This window comes from Passer montanus, unplaced genomic scaffold (assembly GCF_014805655.1).
Source record: "Passer montanus isolate IOZ18808 unplaced genomic scaffold, ASM1480565v1 scaffold42, whole genome shotgun sequence".
Taxonomy (NCBI): domain Eukaryota; kingdom Metazoa; phylum Chordata; class Aves; order Passeriformes; family Passeridae; genus Passer; species Passer montanus.
Window position 1 is genome coordinate 1,421,799 of NW_024369041.1, and position 18,035 is coordinate 1,439,833.

Consider the following 18,035-nt stretch of genomic DNA (forward strand, 5'->3'; position numbering starts at 1 on the left):
TGTGGTGTGTGGAGCCCGGAAAGGCAGGGGAGGGAAAGAAACTTTACAGGAGATGAGAGGCTTTGGTAAGGAACATAAAAAAAAAAAGTACGGTGTTTGCAATTACAGTGCTAGCACGGGTTTATTGATCTGTCAAAACTGCATAATATCAGAGAAACCTTGATTTTTCTGGGAGTATTTATCAGACTCATTGGTTATAGTAGCTTATGCTGATGTCAGTAATCAAGTAACCAGACTGTAATGTGCAATGTTTACTGCAGGCTCGTCGTGCCGGGGGAGGCTGATCTGACAGTGATCACACAGGTTTATCATTTCCCACATATATTTAGAGCAAACCTCATAAATAATCTTGTCACCATCAGCTATGAGGTCTATCAGGCAGCTTCATTTACATTTGACACTTTCCACAGAAACAGGATTATGTTTTTAGCAAATACAGTAAGAAAGCATCTCCCAGTTGTCTGACTGGAGACAAAGTGTGTGGACATCCTGTTTACTTGCTGGTACTCTGGGATGAATTAAAGTCCTTGTATGTGTTGAACACTTGTGTTGATTTATGAATGCTAAGAAAATGAGTAAAAATGTGTCTCAATATAGCAGCAGCATTTAATATCTACCAGCTTCCTCATCTCATTGCTGAAAACAACGGGTTATTCAGGGAGAAATAAAGCTGCTGCATTTGTCTGACACCTGATGATAAATATTTTGGCCTGAATCTGATAAAACTCTTAAATACGTTCTGCAAGTGCTTAATAAGTTTAAAAATATAATATCAATAGGCTACTCACTGATTTGAAATTAGATATGTTTATTTCTTCTGCTGAATTTATAGCTATAGTAGTAAAAATTAATCAGTACTGATTTACAGTACTGTGAATATCAGTACAGATTGCTTATGTTGCTTGGTGAGACTGAGTTCTTTCCATTAATATCCAACACAGTGCCTCAAAGAGAAGTTACTGACTTTATTAGCTGCAGAGATAATTTAAGATCTTAAAAATTAATTGAAATGAGACTAGCTTAATTCTCTGAGTCTGCATGCTGCAGGTGAGGTAAATAGTTGGAGTTTCCAAGTTATCTTGAACCTGAAGGTGGGAGCATTGCTGTTATTTAAGCCTGAAACAGTCTTTCCACCTCTGCAATGAAAATCACAGCCATGGGCTTTAGTCATTCAAAGGAAAAGAAAATCAATAGTTTATTCCATTATTCAGCACTTTGTATAATTTATATGACAAGAGGTTTTGATGGATGTTTTTAAAGTTTTTCTTGGTTATGGAATTGATAGTGGGTGAGGGGATCCTGTGGACCCCTCCAAGGCTACGTTATGAATCTTTCCACAGCCAGGCAAATACTCACAGCAAGCCTGGGGTTTTTCCCTTCCTTTGTATTTTTTTTTTCTTTACAAATAAATGGATAAGGCAATTAACCTTTACATTTTGTCTTAAGTATTTACTTTCGTGCATTGAGGACTTCAAGGACTTAACTGCATCTATGCAAATTGGGAGTGTAAATGTTCTTTCATTGTTTACACTGGCAATCTAGCAGGTTGTGAAATTTTGTTTTATAGATTTATTGCCTTCTTTCTAAGTTGTTATCATTTCTTCAACTGTCATTTCTACCTGTTTCCAGGGAGATTTTTAATCTGGAAAAATTTTAGTAGTCCTGTTTATCAGAGAGGGTAAAAGGAAGGTCCCAGTAATAGCTGATTCAAGATCATTCTCAGGATTTAGTTTGATCCATTTTTAAATGTCTCAGAGCGGGAAGTTTCTTCCATGTGTTTCAGTGAAGATTTTTTTTAAAAAATCAGTAGTTGAATTAATTTGATTTTATGACTCTGATTCCCCTGAACAGCTTCAATTAGTTTTCCTATGCCACCAAACATTTTGAAGAGTACTTTTGTGTAAATTAATTACAGAAACTAATTACTAGAATTTCTCTGAAGCAAACAGCAAAATCAAATTTTGTGCTCTTGAATAACCAAGATTTTTAAAATACATCATTACATGCTGTTGCTTTTTCTTTTGATATTAAAAAAATCCCAACAAAACAACCAAATTCTGAGAGCGTTGGTCAGTTTGCCCATGAGGAGAGAATATAGGGGCAATGAACCCTTCCTGCTGGATAGATAAATCCCTTGTCCCGTTACTCTGTGTGCTCACACGCAGAATGAAGCACCAAAAATATGCTTCAAAGAAACCCTATAGTTTCAGATATATATGTATGTATTATATATATAACTGATTATGGGTTTTGCTTCATTAGGTATACAAATAGGCTGATAGATAGCCATGTGCTGCCAAACATCACAAAGCACAATGGGTAAGAGAGCAGCAGTTTATCTTCAGGTAGTGTCCTAATTGAGCTGCTTTATGAATGGAAGGATTTTCAGGATTTTATTTCAGACCAAGTTTTATTGGTCTAATACTTAAAAGGAAAATTTAGTCCTGTTCCTTCCAGACAGATAATCTGTTCAGAATACTTGAGCTGTCCCAGGGTAGCTCCCAGCATATTATCATGTTGCATTTTGTGGTCAAGGCAATCATCTACCAAGGACAATTTAACAACTCTTATGAGTTTATTTGAAGCGATAAATTTCATTTGTAGAGGAAAATACTTTGCTGTTGCTGTGATTTCTTAAAGCTGTCTTTATGCCAAAGTCAGCTTGTCCTTAGAAGAGGTTAAAATGTCTGCAGAGTTTTATAATGGGTACTTCCATGTCCATGCTTTTTCAGTTAGATTTACATGTTGAGTTTATATTTCTGTTCATACTGTTAATAATGACTAAGAAAAAAGCTGCAGCAAACCACAATCCAGACACAAGGCAGTATGTTGTTTTGTGGAGCACTAATAAATTAATCCATTAGTGACTGCAAATTTATTTTCTCTTGTCCTCGTTATCAAGTATTCACAGGTGTGTATGTGTTTAGACAGTATAAATTAAAAAGGCTTTAATACTAGCAACACATTACTATGGTGCCAGGAGTATAAGGCACAGTATTTTTCCCACATCAACATGAAAATGGAGAAATACTGATAAAATGAAAAAATAAACGTGAATAATATTTCTATCTGAGAAATATATTAGTTTCTAAGAACATAGCAATACCAGAAAGAAAAAAGAAAACACAATAACAGAAGTAAAATACAGTCGCATTATTTGGTTAATGACCCCATCTTGTGGAGCAGCACCCATGCTTCAGCACATTTATAGCTCTCATATGCATTTTTTTTTTACCAGAGTCCATTTCTGGATGGTGAATTACTTGGCATTGCACTTGCTGTGTCCAGGGAAGTGCTCTGCAGGCAATTCATCATCCGTGCACCACGGCTGTGCAGCAATAGAACATTTCTTTGTCACACCGTGAATTGCCAGGGTCAATACTTCACATTTTAGTGTTTGGTTCAGTCTCAGGTCACCACCACAGCTCACATCCCCCACCAGCCCTGCTGGTTATTTCCTGCTGCTGTGTGTCTCTCACATGGACCTGCTGGGACAGTTTCTTGCTGTTGTTAAGAGGGGACAAAGCCATCTCCAAAGCTGGAGCTGCTGATTTGCACCACAGCAGTGCAAGTGAGAGCATTCGCTGGGCTGGTGCCTGGTCACCAAGGGGCAGTGATGGCCATAACCATGTGTGCTGCCTTGCCAGAGTTACCATTTCCTTGTTTTCTGTTCCCAAATAGCTGCTCACAGAGCTTGTTGAACTACTACTTGATTGGCAGCTTGGATATTTTATTGTAAAGGTTTATCCCACTGGACATCCTTTTATCGTAGTCTGGGGAAATCAGCTCTGTCAGCAATATATATAATGTTGGCTGCTGAAGTTGTATGCACATGAGATATTAAAAATAAATCACCTGACATGTTTCTACCCTTTCCAGCTGAACATGTTTCCCAGGAAGGCTCCATACATCCTTGATTCTCACTTAAGTATAAGCCACTCAAATATGAACTGAAATGCCTTTTTTCATCTTTTTAAAGGAAATGTATTTTTTGTATCTACTTTTTGAGGAAGTGGTTTTTAACCATGTTGGTGAACTCAAAGGGAGAAATGTAGGTTGCAAATGGCAAACAGGTATAGAAGGTGTGTAGCCAAGCTAGGAAAGAAGAATTATTTTTTCAGTTGTTCTACATAGACTTAAGAAGACAATGCTATATGATCTTCTTCCATGTGTCAATATCTTTAGTTCCTTGGAGACCAGATTATGGTGCTTTGATCTCTGCTATCATTTTTTAAAGTAAGGAATTTTCAATTGCATTTTGACCTGATTTACAGAAGGATGCAAAGGTATGAATTGCATGTAGATATCATTTGGAAATTTCACAGGTACAGAAAATTAGATGGGGAGAAAAGCTACAAATCTCGGTAGATATAGTATGTTTGATGCACTTTTGATATATCTGATCTCATGCTTTTATAAAAATTACATTCTTATAAAAATTTACATTCCTGTCAGATGTACTAGAGATGTTTGTATGTGATATTTGAGTGTATATCTGTGTGAGTGCAAGAATACAGATTAGAAGATAGTTATGTGGAATACATATATGTATGATTTTGAGTTATGTATTTTCAAAAGGAAAGATTCATTTGTCACTAAACTTGCATAATGTGCCTTTCCTAACACCATGCTAACAAGGTAGTTATGCCATATACCATCATCTTGCGTTCTTTGCTTTCGAAGTGCATGTTTTGCCTTCTGCATGAAAATAAAATGTGGAGTTTATCAGCTGTTCTATAGATCTGTATGCTAAGTGAAATTAGCAAGCTGATGTTTGGTGCCTTCTTAGGGGTGGATTGAAAGGGTGCAAAAGGAGAAGAATTCCCAGCATTTTCAACAGAAACCCAAATATTCCATGATCTTGTCCCAGGTAGCAGAGTTGGCAATAAAATGAAGTGTTTAAACTAGCTTATATTGGAAAATCTTTTAGCTTTGCTATGTAGTTCTTGGAGGAGTCTAATTCCTTGTGTAAAAAAAGGGCCCTGAAATGTTTAGAAGTCCTTGTGGTAATCCAGTCAATATTCTAAAAGTGTTAAGATTTTTGCTTCACTTGAGATGTCATGAAATTATTGCATCCTGTCTGTGTGATGGCCAAGTTGGGAACGTGGCTTCTCTTTGCTGCTGTCAGATTTTGTTGTGCAGCAGAGATCAGGTAGGAGTCAAGTTGGCTGCAAGTGTGGCTGCTGTGCTGTGCTGAGGGCTGCCAAACTCAGTGAAAGCCTTCCATTCATCTCTTCAGGTTTGGGTTCCTGTCAGAGGAAATGGAAGAAAGAACCTTGTCTAACTAAGGACAGTGGTTAGCAGGTTGAGAGAGCAGTTCAGGAGGATGGGAAGATGAAGTCCCTTTAGGTAGTTGCCTTGAACATAAAGCCAAATATAAAGGCATTCATTTCCTACCCCAAATACATGTCCCTTCATGTGACAGCTGAGTGCCCTAAATTCCACCTTTGAGGGTCAGAGTTGTGTCTTTGTTTTAGACCCCACACTGTTCTGCAGCACTGCTGTATCAAGGTAAATTTATATTTTACTCTGTCGCTAACATGTCTGTTTCTTTTCTCTTTTTTCTTTTACATGCTTTCATGAGTATAGCAGACCATTTAGGAATTGAATTCATGGGTAAGTTTTAACTTCTCTTCCTTTCAATTGCTCAGATTTATCTTGGTTCCTTAGTCCAAAGAACATGGAAGTTAATGGGAAGACACCCATGACCTCCACCTCTGGGTTTTGGATTGTGTTCCTTTTATATTTGCCTATTACATTTGAAATTGTATGAAGGTTTAATTTTTTCTCTTGTCCACTGCTATAGAGCTTAAAACATACATAATAATGTTTTAGTATTTCATTGGTATTTAATGAAACATAGCATAAAGGTTATGTGACCATATAATCTTGAGGAATAGTATTTTATATGTGATTTTAGGGTAGAGTGACTAACTTTTTAATGTAGAGGAAAGTAAATTTTAAATCAGATTTTTTTTCTTTTGTTAAGAATTTGTTGTTAATTACAATATTAAATTTAACTAGGTTTAATAAGAACCATCTTATTAAAGAAAATTCTCTCAAATCAGAGAAATACTTTTAAGAAAAGAATCAAAGATCCATCATTCTGTGGGAAAAGTTAAATTGGTTAGGAAAAAAGATAAAAATGGAATGAATAATTCTCCTAACAATTTTGGAATGGAAGGTAACGTTCTGTTGGCTCAGCTGCAGCTCTGTGATGTGTTCATAGCCTCATGGAATGACAGGCTTAACAGATCACCTCTCAGCTGGTGATCTTCAGATTAAGGAAGCTGAGATCCATCTTTAACAGAGTTACTGGTCCTTTGTGTAAGAACAGCTTGCATAAACCATTAAATATGAATGAAAACACTATAATAAAAAGCATGCAAATTCCTATTGAAGTCACAAACCAGTTACTTTTATTATGCTCTTTCCCTATGCTAAGTTTTACTTGATTTTTTAGATTTTATAATTAAGAGCCTTATAACTTATTGATTTTAAGTTCCAAGTTGGGTATTTTGTTGACCAGTTAGGTATAGATTGTCAAGAACCCAATATGGTGCTGGGTATTAACTGCATGGCAGGCTGCAGGAGCAAGAGGAGAGCCAGCAGTTCAGGGATTTTGTCCTACTGATTTTGGGTTAGTGCCAATCTTAGGGCACTGTTCTCTCTAGGGAACTGGTTCATGAAGCCCAGAGGTTTTGTTTTTCACTTCACTTTATATGAGGCTTGTAAAGTGCCAGTGGAATCGATGCAAGTGCCTTCAAAGCTTTAGTGGACAAGCACAGCTGGGGAATGGTTACTTGAAAGGCTCTGCATATATCCTGCATATATCACTTAAATTGTGAGCAGCAGTCTTGAGGCATAAGTTGAAGGATAAGCATATATGTAAAAGAGGATAAGGAGCATAGATGCATAGAATTGAGTGAACCTTTCTTTAAGAAACAGGAAAATGTAACCCAAGTGGCAAAGCTGAATTATTTTAATTTTATATTGAGACTTTCAGTTTCCTCTGTTTTTTTTAAGACATCTCTTTAAGGCATGAAATAAGCCAGTCCCTGAAATCTTGGCTCAGAATCATCCTCTCATATGAGTAGCTCTCAGATTTTTTTTTTAAATTTAATATTGGAGCAGATCCTGATGGCATAAAAATTAATGAAATCTTGTGTCTCAAGCCTGAAAATATTATGACAGCAGCATAAAATGAGGCTTGAAGTTGTTTTCTCTGGGCTAGAAAAAAGCAAGTTCTGGAATCATATGCAAAATTGAAATGCTTGTGCTTCTTAAATCCTCCTCTAGTCTTCATGAAGATTTACTTAGGAAATGAAAGCATGCATGGAATCATTGCTGTACATGTAGCACAGTAGAAATCTACAGCCTGTGCACGGAGAGTTCAGACAATATGCTCATCAAATTAGGGACACTTCTGTAAAGCCTCTACAATGAGTCTAGTTCTGGACTGTAGAAAATAATAACAGTTAGTGCAAAGAGTGTTTTCTGACTAGAAAAACAACAGTGTAGAGACAGTGCTGAATTTGCTTTGTTTGTATGTAATCCAGAGAACACTCTTTCTAATGTTTTCATTGCATTTGTGGGCTCAGTTGCCCTAGAAATTCCATTTTCATCATCATTCTCCAGAAATTTTGTTTGAAAACCATTAAACCATGTAAACCTTGGATTGCCAGGGCCAGCTGAACTCCTTCCATGGCAGACAAAGCTGAAACCTCATGTCAGTGGGAACATCTGTCTGTAGAGTGTGCAAGGGGACAGATGAAATGTGCACTGAAACTACACTCCTACTTTAGTGTGCGTTTGCCAAGGAAGGTAGATAAGTGTAGTCATTATCTTCTTTTTTTCTTCCTTTTTTTTTTTTTTTTTTTTTTTTTTTTTGCTGGACTCTCAAGGGGCAGTGAAGTGTGTATACATAGCCAGTCCTTTTACTGTCCTGTTAGGCAGCTGCGGCCCATGAATTTGTGTATCCTGTTGTGACCCAGTTGGTACTGCCTTCCCCCACAAGCTCCTCTGGCAGTCCATACCAGTGCTCAGTAGGGGCAGTGTCTGTTGCTTTTCCCTGTTGAAATCTCCTTCCTGCTGGACCCCTCTCTCACAAACAGTACTTTGGGAACAAGAATGAGGCATTCAGTTTATGTGCCACACTGAATTTTGTGTAAACCTTGCTCATGGTCTCCCACCCCATTTCCTGTCTGGGTCTTGTCAGGTTTGTGTTCTGTAGAATATTCAGTATTGTGCATTGCAAAACTTGAATACCTGTTACTTTAATATTTCTGCTGATATTGATTTACACTGTCTGTTTCTTTGTATGGGTAGCAGAGACAAAGGCAGGCATATTGATGTGGCAAATCTGTTTTAAAATATTGCAAATGTAGCAATTCATGTGTGGTTCTGATGTGTTCATGTGTAGCTCCTTCTGAATTAAATGAAAGCCAAGTATGTCGTCAAGGGACACTATGTCCTTAAAATTGTGGATTGAAGTATTGTCATCAGTGGTCCAGCTTTATGAAACTTCTGGTGATAAAGAAATGGTTTATACTTTCTAGTACATCAAATCCAAAAAGAAAAAAGGTCTTGTGTCTTATTGTCACTTGATTCAATATCCATCTCTGATGCAATCTCCTGGACAGGCTTTGGGCAAGGTCTTTTAATCTCTCTGCTTCAGAGTCTCAGTTGCAGTAAGATTTTTAAGGGTTTTTTTTAAGGCTTTCTGAATTTAGATTCCTCAGCTCTCAAGGGGATATCTTTCAGTACCACAGAAACTATCCTTGTCAGAGGGTGCAGACTTGGCTGTGTCCTCTCCCCTCCTCATATATCTTTCAGTACCACAGAAACTATTTCTTCCTTGTCAGAGGGTGCAGACTTGGCTGTGTCCTCTCCCCTCCTCATATGGGAGCAGAGCGGTGTGAGGAGAGCACCTTGCAGCTCCCCTGGTCTGTCTGGTGCCCTGTGTCTCACCAATGAGGATACATGCAATTTTATTCATATTTCCAACACAAAAGTAAGGAAAAGTTGTCATCATGTTCCTACAAACTGGAAACCTTTGAGCAGCATTAACAATTCTGTGTCAATGGGAAGCAGGCTCGTGGTTGGTAACATGTATGTGAGCAAGAGAGATTGTTTAAAAAAACTATCAAAGCAGCAGCTTTTATACAATGAACAAAATTAAGTGATGTGTCATTAGCATTAGAGAGCATGGGGGTACAAGTATCTACAGCTTATAATCATTTTTTGACCCAAGTGGTTACCTGCACTTCAGGGTGGAATGATTGACCTTTCTGGTGAAAATGTTGATGAGGGGCAATACCTGTGACAGCAAACATGGTCACTTTGGAGCAACAGGCAGCAGCTGAAAGCTGTTGTGGAGCTGTAGGGTGAAATCATTACCTGAGAGAGTCATCTGTGGATGTTCTGAGGTACAGGCCAGTGCCTGAGACAAGGAGTTGCCTTTTCAACTCATTTTTTACACTGAGGATGAGTAAAGTTGTGCTAAGGCATAAAGCACAAAGGTGAGTATTGGAATAACCTGCTACAACACAGGAACAAACACAATTGTTTCAGCAACTTGCCTACACCACCTACTCTGATGATCCAGAGTGATGATCTTTTATGCTGTAACAGTAATTCATGGTGGGTACAGCTGGAAATAAAATGCTCCAATAAATTGCAATAGCCACTGCAGTTTTTGATGGAAATACAGACATAACATGAAATAGTCTTTATCCTTGGGCTGCTTACCAGTTAAACCACTATCAGTGGTGTAAACAATTTTGATGTGATAATCTCAATCTCCCCATGTGTGAATTACAGAAAACTAATGTAGCATTATTGTATTTAGTCACTACTTTTAATTTGTTTATTCTTAAGACTTAAACAGAAAGTTAATATTTTTCCTCAGAACTACTAATCTTTTTTGGAAAAATCAGGAGCTTCACTGAAGTCAATGGAGTGTGAATGGTATATAATATCTTGTAAGTGCTGAATCATTAAATAGCATTTAATTGAGCAGAGTAATAAAGTAACTCAAGAATGGGATCCTATTAAACTTTATAAATCTCCTTGCAATGACTACAGTGTGAAATGTGTTCTGTTTTCTGTAGTCTGACAGCTGTTAACCCTGGAGAAGATGGTGCAAGCTGTGTTTTCACTGTGCCTATTCTTGCTGCCTCCTCATTGTGCTAAGGTGATGTAAGACTCTGGGAATACCTGATCCAGTTAACCAGATTGACCCAGTGACCTTGTGTCACACACTGTGACCGATGTATTTTGATTTTTACAAACTGCAAAAGTTGGTTTTGCTGATGGGCAGGATAACCAATAGTGCAACAACTTCATATTTCTCCAGTATTCCAGAAATAAAAAGGCAAAGTCCATTAGTCCTTGCACAGCTCAAAACCTGGGATCCTGGATTCTTTCCTCTGAAACTCAATGTTTTGCAGTAGCAACCAGAAAATGATAATAAATAAGCAGTGTGTGCATGGATGGTCCTTGTCTTAGCTACCATTTTGAAGTGCTTATCTGTTATAAAACTCTGTAATGCTGCAGTCCTTGCTGGAAGAGAGGATGAATGAAGATTTATTGAATTACATGACCAAAACTGTATGTGTTCTAAAGGATATATGTTTAAAAAATAAAGAAATTAAGTTCATTTTCCCCTGTACTCCTTTTTTATAGTATAAAGCAGGTAGATCTTTAGCTGATAATACGGCACACTGTTTTTATGCTCCTGTTTGCACAAAATCTTATTAGAGATTCTGATCGCAATCATCCCCCAGAATTATGGAACCATATCTTTCTAATAATTATATTGTTATTAATAACAATAAGCATTTAAAGGATTTCATCTGTACTCTGTTGGTAAATTTCTGAAGAGCTAAGAAGGGCTATTCTGGTAGGCATTGATACTTGCAGTGTTTTCTACTGTCATCATCACTCCTTGAATCCCTTTGTTCTTCACCCTGCCTCAAATTTTCATTACCTCCTTCTGTTTATCTTTTCAAACTCACTAAAGGCTTTACTCTTGGGATCTTTTCCAAATTCACTAAAGGTTTTGCTCTTGGGACCTCATCTTTCAGTTTGCCTTATGAAATACCTGTCCTTTTTAAGTATGCTGCAAAATAACAATAGCATCCTGAGGCATGAAATGGATTTAGACCCTCAGCACTTTCCATGGGATTCACTTAGCTGGGAAGAAGAGTCATTTATCATCTCCAGAGGAAAGAGACATGAGCAGCAGAAGAGAGTTTTACAGGAACAGCTGATGCCTGAGTGCTGTAAGAGCAAGGGATGGAGCAGAGGCTCCTCAGGGGCTGCAGGAAGCTCTGCCAGTGGTTGTACCTGTTTAGGAGAACATAGCTCCTAAATGAAAGTCACTGTGCATCTGGTGCATTAGTTGCAGGCTGCCTCAGTTTAGGTCATATGGTTCTAGTTTAGTTGAGAGGGAAAGATTTTTACCTAAATGTTTTGTAACCTATCTACCATCTTGGTTTGGTGCTACCATTTTACTTTTCTTGATATGTCATTTTTCCAATTTATCTGCACTTTCTGTATTGGGAGTGAACTGGGTTGGATTAACTTGCATTATTTTTATAATACAAGGTTTATTGTGTGGTTAACTTATGTGTGTCATTAATTGCCTTATTGTGATGCTTTATCATAATAGTAATTCTATTAACTGAGTGGATAAATAGTTTTAATATATATAACTTATTCTGGTGACCTTTCCCAGTATTTGGTTTCTGCTGATCTCTCTAACTGAACCTCCTGATCACTTGTGATGGAACTTACAGAAATTTAAACACCAAAAGCTGATAACAAGGTGTACTGACAATTTGAGAAAGCCAGAGCTGGTCTGGGTTTCTCTGTTTTGCTGGGATCTCGATTGGGAGGAGGAGAAAGTTGCATTAGGTGAGGTCTGTATCAGGCTGTGAAAAAGGGGTTGTGCATCATCCTTAATGATACATAAGAACAGTTATTCTGTCACTGCCGAGGTGAATGTGGACTCAGTTCCACTGTGTGCTGATAGGGGGCCACTAAGATCCAAATGTTACCTGTGGATTAGAAAATAATTTGTGAAGGCTCAGAAACGGATGTTGTGTACAAGCCTGCAGGTAAGTTTCCGTGTACCTCCTAATGTGAGGTACAAACCTCTTCTTCATCGTGCCAGTTTCAAATTCCTTGGCACCTCAGAGAGAAGGGTATGGGCTCCCAGGCTGGATTTCAGCTGAGGATACAGCATCTCATTTGCTCACAGAGGGGCTTTGCTGTGTCCTGTCTCTACATACACATACTATGTGTCCATTCTGGTTGGGATTGGGCATGTGCCCTAGGTTCCTGCACAGCTGGTGGGCCTCAGATTTAAACACTTTTTATCATGAAATACGAGTAATTAGATGGCTTCAACACTGAGCAGACAGCTGTGTATTTAAATGTGACCTTATACCCAGTCAGTCTCACAACCTGCATTTGGAATATGGTATTTAGGTAAATGCTGTGCTGAGCCTGAGGAATTGTTAAAAGTGACACAACGATATGCTAATGCAATTACCTGACTTGCAGTGCTGAGATTTGGCCTTTGTTTGGGCTCAGTTGCAGTTTAACCAGATGCAAAAATATGTAGACAGTAACTTGTACACTGCTGAAACAAGCCTAGCAGGGCAAAGGTGAGATCCACGTGTCAAAGGTGGTGCTACAGACAGCTGCCACAAGATCTGCCAGTGACACTTCCTATCTCCAGTGGAGAGAGGACTGGGAGGAGGCTTCAGAGCAGTGAGTACCATCTGGACATGTCCGTGAGAACTTGGGATCTGTTGTTTGGGATGAGGGGGATTTGTCATTAGTAGAAGGTTGCTCACTGTGTGTTGAGGTTATCTTGACGCAGGAGGAGAGGCTCCAAACACCTGATCTGCACCACGTTTGTGCAGCCACAGTGAATCAGTGCTGCTTTGCCCTTTTGCTGCTTGGAGCTGCTGCCTAGACGTCAAGTCTCATTCAGTAAATGATGCAAGGATTTGGGAAGCAGAACGTAAGTACCTCAATAGATGTTCCATGGCAGTGGTGCTTTTGTAATGGGTACTGCAGTTGTATAGAAAAATCAATGGTTTTGACAGTGAACTAAATCTTTTTCTGTCCTTCTGTGTCCTGCCTAGAATGAGTAGAGACGGTGTCCTGCCAGTAATTGCTGGAAGCAGAGGAGAGAGAAGGGTAAGCAGTGTGGAAAAATTGGCAGTACGCTGCATAGAGCACAAAGTTATTGTTTCATGCGCTGCCTTTTCTCTTCTTTTGCAGGAGCTGTAGGATATTGGCACGTGAAGAAGCGCAGAGATATTCCTACTCTGGCTGACAGTTTCTAATAAAGATATTTTTATTGCAATTGGAAATTGTCTTCTGATCATTTCCTGTTCCAAGCAGCATCGGTTTGTCTTCATTTCAAGCGTGATTCTGCTGAAAAACACTCTGTCCAGTGGCCCAGGGTATCTGTTGGTCTTGCTTCCGACTTAACAGCCAACGTTATCTGGGACACAAGTGTAAGCAGCACAAAAGGAAAAGGGAAAAACAAATCCTGTGTATGAGTGTGCAGGTGGTGTTCTTGTATGCTCAGTTATTTCCACAACAGTGGAAGTAATCTGAGTTGCTTGTAAACCATTACATTCAGATGACAAATGGACTTTTTTGTTTACCACTGGTGGCTTTTCTTCATTGAATGGTTAAATAAATCACCATGAGGTATTTTCATGTACTATGGATCCAGATCCTTTTGGATCATGTTCATGTAATTTTCTCACTGTATTTATATCTATTGCATCAGTCATCCTGTAATTATCATATGAATTAATATGATCTCTTTATTTTTGTGCTAAGTTAATTATGTACTACTCTATGCCTGCTTTGCCAAGTAAACTCTATTGTAATATAGTATCACTCTATGGCTATTTTTTATGTCTCTTGGTAATTTTGCGTTTCACATTCAAATAGAACATAAAAAAAATGGAAATACAAAAATAACCTGGTAATGGAGGAGCACAAAATGGGACAGTATATTCATTCTCAGCAGAGCTAACTAAAACAATTCAGGGTCTTCACTATTCAATAGTGAAATGCAAAGTAAAAGGGAAGAGCCAAACAAAATTAATTACAGCAAGCAGTTTATAGAGGAGATGAAAGTCCGAGAACAATCAGTTTATTTGCCATTGAGAGCATTACTACTTCTGTTAGTAGCTTCCCAGAGCTTGCTGTTAATTGCTAGGTGTGTAAGTTGTTTCTCATTGAAATAATGACCAGAGTTCATTATTTCAGTTCATTTGGGTCATAATGACTCAAAGTTCAAGGTTTTAAGTACTGCAAGGAGCACAGAGTGAAGGCAGCTGATGCATTTCCATAGGGCAGTGCTGGTGACTGCCTGCCTAAGCCTGGCCTCCCTCGTGCTCTGACAGCTCTTGCCAGTCCTCTGTGCCATGAGATAAAACTTCTTCAGTGCTGTAAAGAGTTGAGTATCTCAGTGCAAACCAAGAGTGTTTAAAATTGATGCCTACAAAGGCTTTGGGTGTTTTCAGAGTGTTAGCTGAGTGCATATTTTGAGAATTATAGTTGGACTTAAGAAGAGTTACTTTTGTGTTGCTCTTGATTTCTGACTAAAACACATGGAAGTCAGTGGATATTTTGGTATCATGTATGTTATTTCTAATACAATGTACAGAACCTGAAATCAGCATCCAGTGTGTGACTAGACTGACATTTGAAGTGAGCCTGTCCTTTTCCTGATTGGCTCCAATTTACCTAAATCTAAAAAACTGGATAAATCTCTCAACAGTAGTTACAAAATTGAGTATGTACAAGTAATTTGGTGCAATTGTGCAAAACTGGTAGTATCTCTGTTCTTCTCTTGAACTTCCATTCTTTTTCTCCCTACCTTTTATCTTTTGTACCTTCCTGATTGTTTTCTTTTTTTTTTTTTTAATGTACTCCTGGGCACTTTCTTTTTGTGTTAGTTTCATAAATCTGCTGATCAATGAACTTACTCTGTTTAAGTGTGTTGCTGTTTGCAGCAGTGACTACAAATCAGTAGTATCACAAACTGCTCTATTTAGCTTTAATGGAGAGTACAGCATGCACACACTGAAGTTTTACTCATTTATTATCATAATGCCCTCTCCTGTACCCAGAAGTAATGCAGCATTTGAAAAATGGAAATCACAATATACACGAACTTTACCAGCTCATAAAATATGAATGCTCAGAAAATGAATACAGCAGTGTTAAATACAGTTAATCAGCTTTAGAAACACAAAAATATGTATTTATCACTATAATACGTACATGCATGGGATATTAATGAAAAATACCAGATACATCATTTTCTGTGTTTATTCTATGCTCTGCTCATTACTCCCATTCAAATAATTTAAATTTGCTTTTAAGATAAGGACGATTTGCTGCTGATGAGAAAAGTCTGGATGTCTTCATATTCTGCACTGAATACAAAGCCAGCTGGGCTGGAGATTTTGTACATTACAGTGGGCTGACAGGGTAGACCTTGAAAATTGTTGAGTTGTAAACAGTTGCACATAGTGCTTTGTTAGGAAGTGTATCATAAAAAATATAAGACTTTATTAAACTCAGATTAACAGCCTGCCTCAGTGAGAGTGTGATACTGTGACTTCTGCTGAATTTTGCTACCTGAAGGTTTTATGCTTCTGTACTTCAGGTAATGTGCTTAAGTCAAAACCAAGAAAGTGGCTTTGGTTGGGTGTTTGTTTAATGACTGATGAAGAGAAAATTACAAAGACAAGTGAATATTTTATTTCAGACAGTTTTTTCTTGTGAATCTATCTAGCATGTTTTAACAATTTCTCTTGCCTGATGGAGTCTCTTTTCAAGGTAAGGTGGTACCAGAGCATCTCATTCTTTCAATTGGTAGTGAATCCTGTCTTGAAATAAGGTGGCTGACCATTGGTGGGAGAAGGTGAGTGAATCCTCAAGAAATCCTATAGAACAAATCAAATTCCTTTAAATTTATTCTATAAAGTTACTTAAAGGTGAACTGGAGAGAAAAAGTAGATGTAGTTGTCTTAAATTATGCTGTTTCTTTGAATTAGGTATTCGTGTGGTTTTTTTTCAAAAAACTACTTTTAAGTACATGTTCTACTCAAGTTTTTGTTCTAGAAAACCTGTGAAAAATATTCAGTTAAACCTCAGGGAAAATATGGAAATTCTGTTATTTATTTTTTGCTGAATGCAAGTGGCGATTTGTGAGAACTACACTGGATGGCCAATATCTTACTTGTTAGTATTGGGTCAAAGGTTCTTATTTGACTCTGATGAAATTGTTGTGGATAGAGGACAGCTGAAATACAATTAAAATGTATGCCTTGGCAGTGATGCTGCTTTATCCAACTTTTATGTCAAGAGTTGTTTCCTCAAAGGGTGAGTAATGTAATGACATTGCCTTATTTTTTCAAGTGATTTGTATTTTCTTATACCTTTTAAGTTGTGTTAGTATCCATGTGTCAGCTGTTTTGATGGTTTCATTGCCTCAACACCTTTGTGGATGGGGTTTAGCATCTGTAGGCCATAAATCAGTTTGGTAAACAGTCTGCTCAGCCACACTCAGGGAAAGTCCAACAGTCCTTGTGCAAAGAAAATTCAGAATCGCCTAAAAGTCTGCAGGTATAACTCTGGCTGTGGCAAATGCCTTGTGAATTCAGAATTGAAATGTGCTCCAGACACCTTCCTGGATGTCCAGCCTGGGTTCCTGGTTCTGGTGATGCTAGTTTAGCAAAAATGGGACACAGTCTGTTCCATTCGGAACTGTGACAAACATGGTGGGAAAACCGTTTGCTTTTTGAGAAGCCTATTCTCTGCCTCCCCAATCCCCAAAATATGTTCCATTTCCCTAAATCTTTCTTCAATTTAAATTTGTAGAGTTTTTTCCTCTTAATAGAGCATGCTAATAAAAATTCATGAAACTAGCAGTATATCATTCACTTGTCAGGGTATTATCTTCCCATAATACCCCCATGACTTTTTCTCCCATTCCCTACTCTTCATTTTATGGTGCCAAGATGTGTACCATCAGTCATTTAATTTACAATTTTGTCATCTTTATTGCTTGCTCAGTCGCTTTGATACTTTCATCTTATCCTTCCTTTTTTGCTGTCAGTGTTATAAAAAATGTGGATGCTCATGTTGGTAGCACAGCTGTGCTGATGAACCTGCTTGCAGAGTCTTCTGCTCTTCAAAGGAGTCTGTCTCTCCCTGTCATTACTCTGTCACTGTTCTTAAGAACAGCTTTTTGGCTCTTTGCTTCCTCTGGGTGTTTTCCTTTCCTCTTCCACTGCTTGTCACAGCTCTGCAGCCATCTCTCACTCCCTGCTTATTTTGGTATCACCATTACTTCTGGATGTCAATGTTATCTTTTTTCGCTTTAAAAAGTCTGTAATGTTAAATTTTTTGAATTATACATCAGGCCATATATGAACACCTGCATCTATTATTCAGAACTCTTTATTTCCTTTATATAGAGCTTAGAACCTCTTTTATAATTCAGTAATAAATGAGAGCTTTCGATTTATTCAGAGGTTTTTTTTGCCAACCTCATGTTTGTTTCCCAACTGTCTTTTAGTTAATTGTGCAGCCCCTGCAATGCAAGGAGCTACAGACTTGTTAGAATAATTTAGAGTATCCCTTCCCTCTTTGCTGTCTCTGTCTTCATGCACTGGCCTCTCACAGCATGCACTGTGCAATATATTTGAAGTGGTTCTTGGTCTAGAATAGGTTACTTACTAGCATACAAATCTCTTTTCTCTAATTCTTTCCTCCAGTCTTTTATCTGTGAGTATTACTGAATAGTTGTTGCCTTTTTACCTTTTAAGGAGGTGCTAATTCAATTTTTTAAAATTTTATTTTGCTTCATGCCACTTATCATGCTCCCACATGTACTTTTTTATTTATGTTCCCTGTTATCTGTAATTTTTGACCTCTAGAGCAGTAGTTGATGTGCCTATGAGTTATGTTCTTACTTAAAA

At 37.9% G+C, this 18,035-nt stretch overlaps 1 protein-coding gene across 1 annotated transcript in view; it reads left to right on the forward strand.

Moving 5' to 3' along the window:
• NRG3 (neuregulin 3) overlaps positions 1-18,035 on the forward strand; it is a 349,526-nt gene that overhangs the window by 270,076 nt on the left and 61,415 nt on the right. The window contains exon 7 of the mRNA XM_039719599.1: positions 5,590-5,616. Coding sequence (XP_039575533.1) covers positions 5,590-5,616 — 27 coding nt within the window. The remainder of the gene's footprint in view (positions 1-5,589; positions 5,617-18,035) is intronic.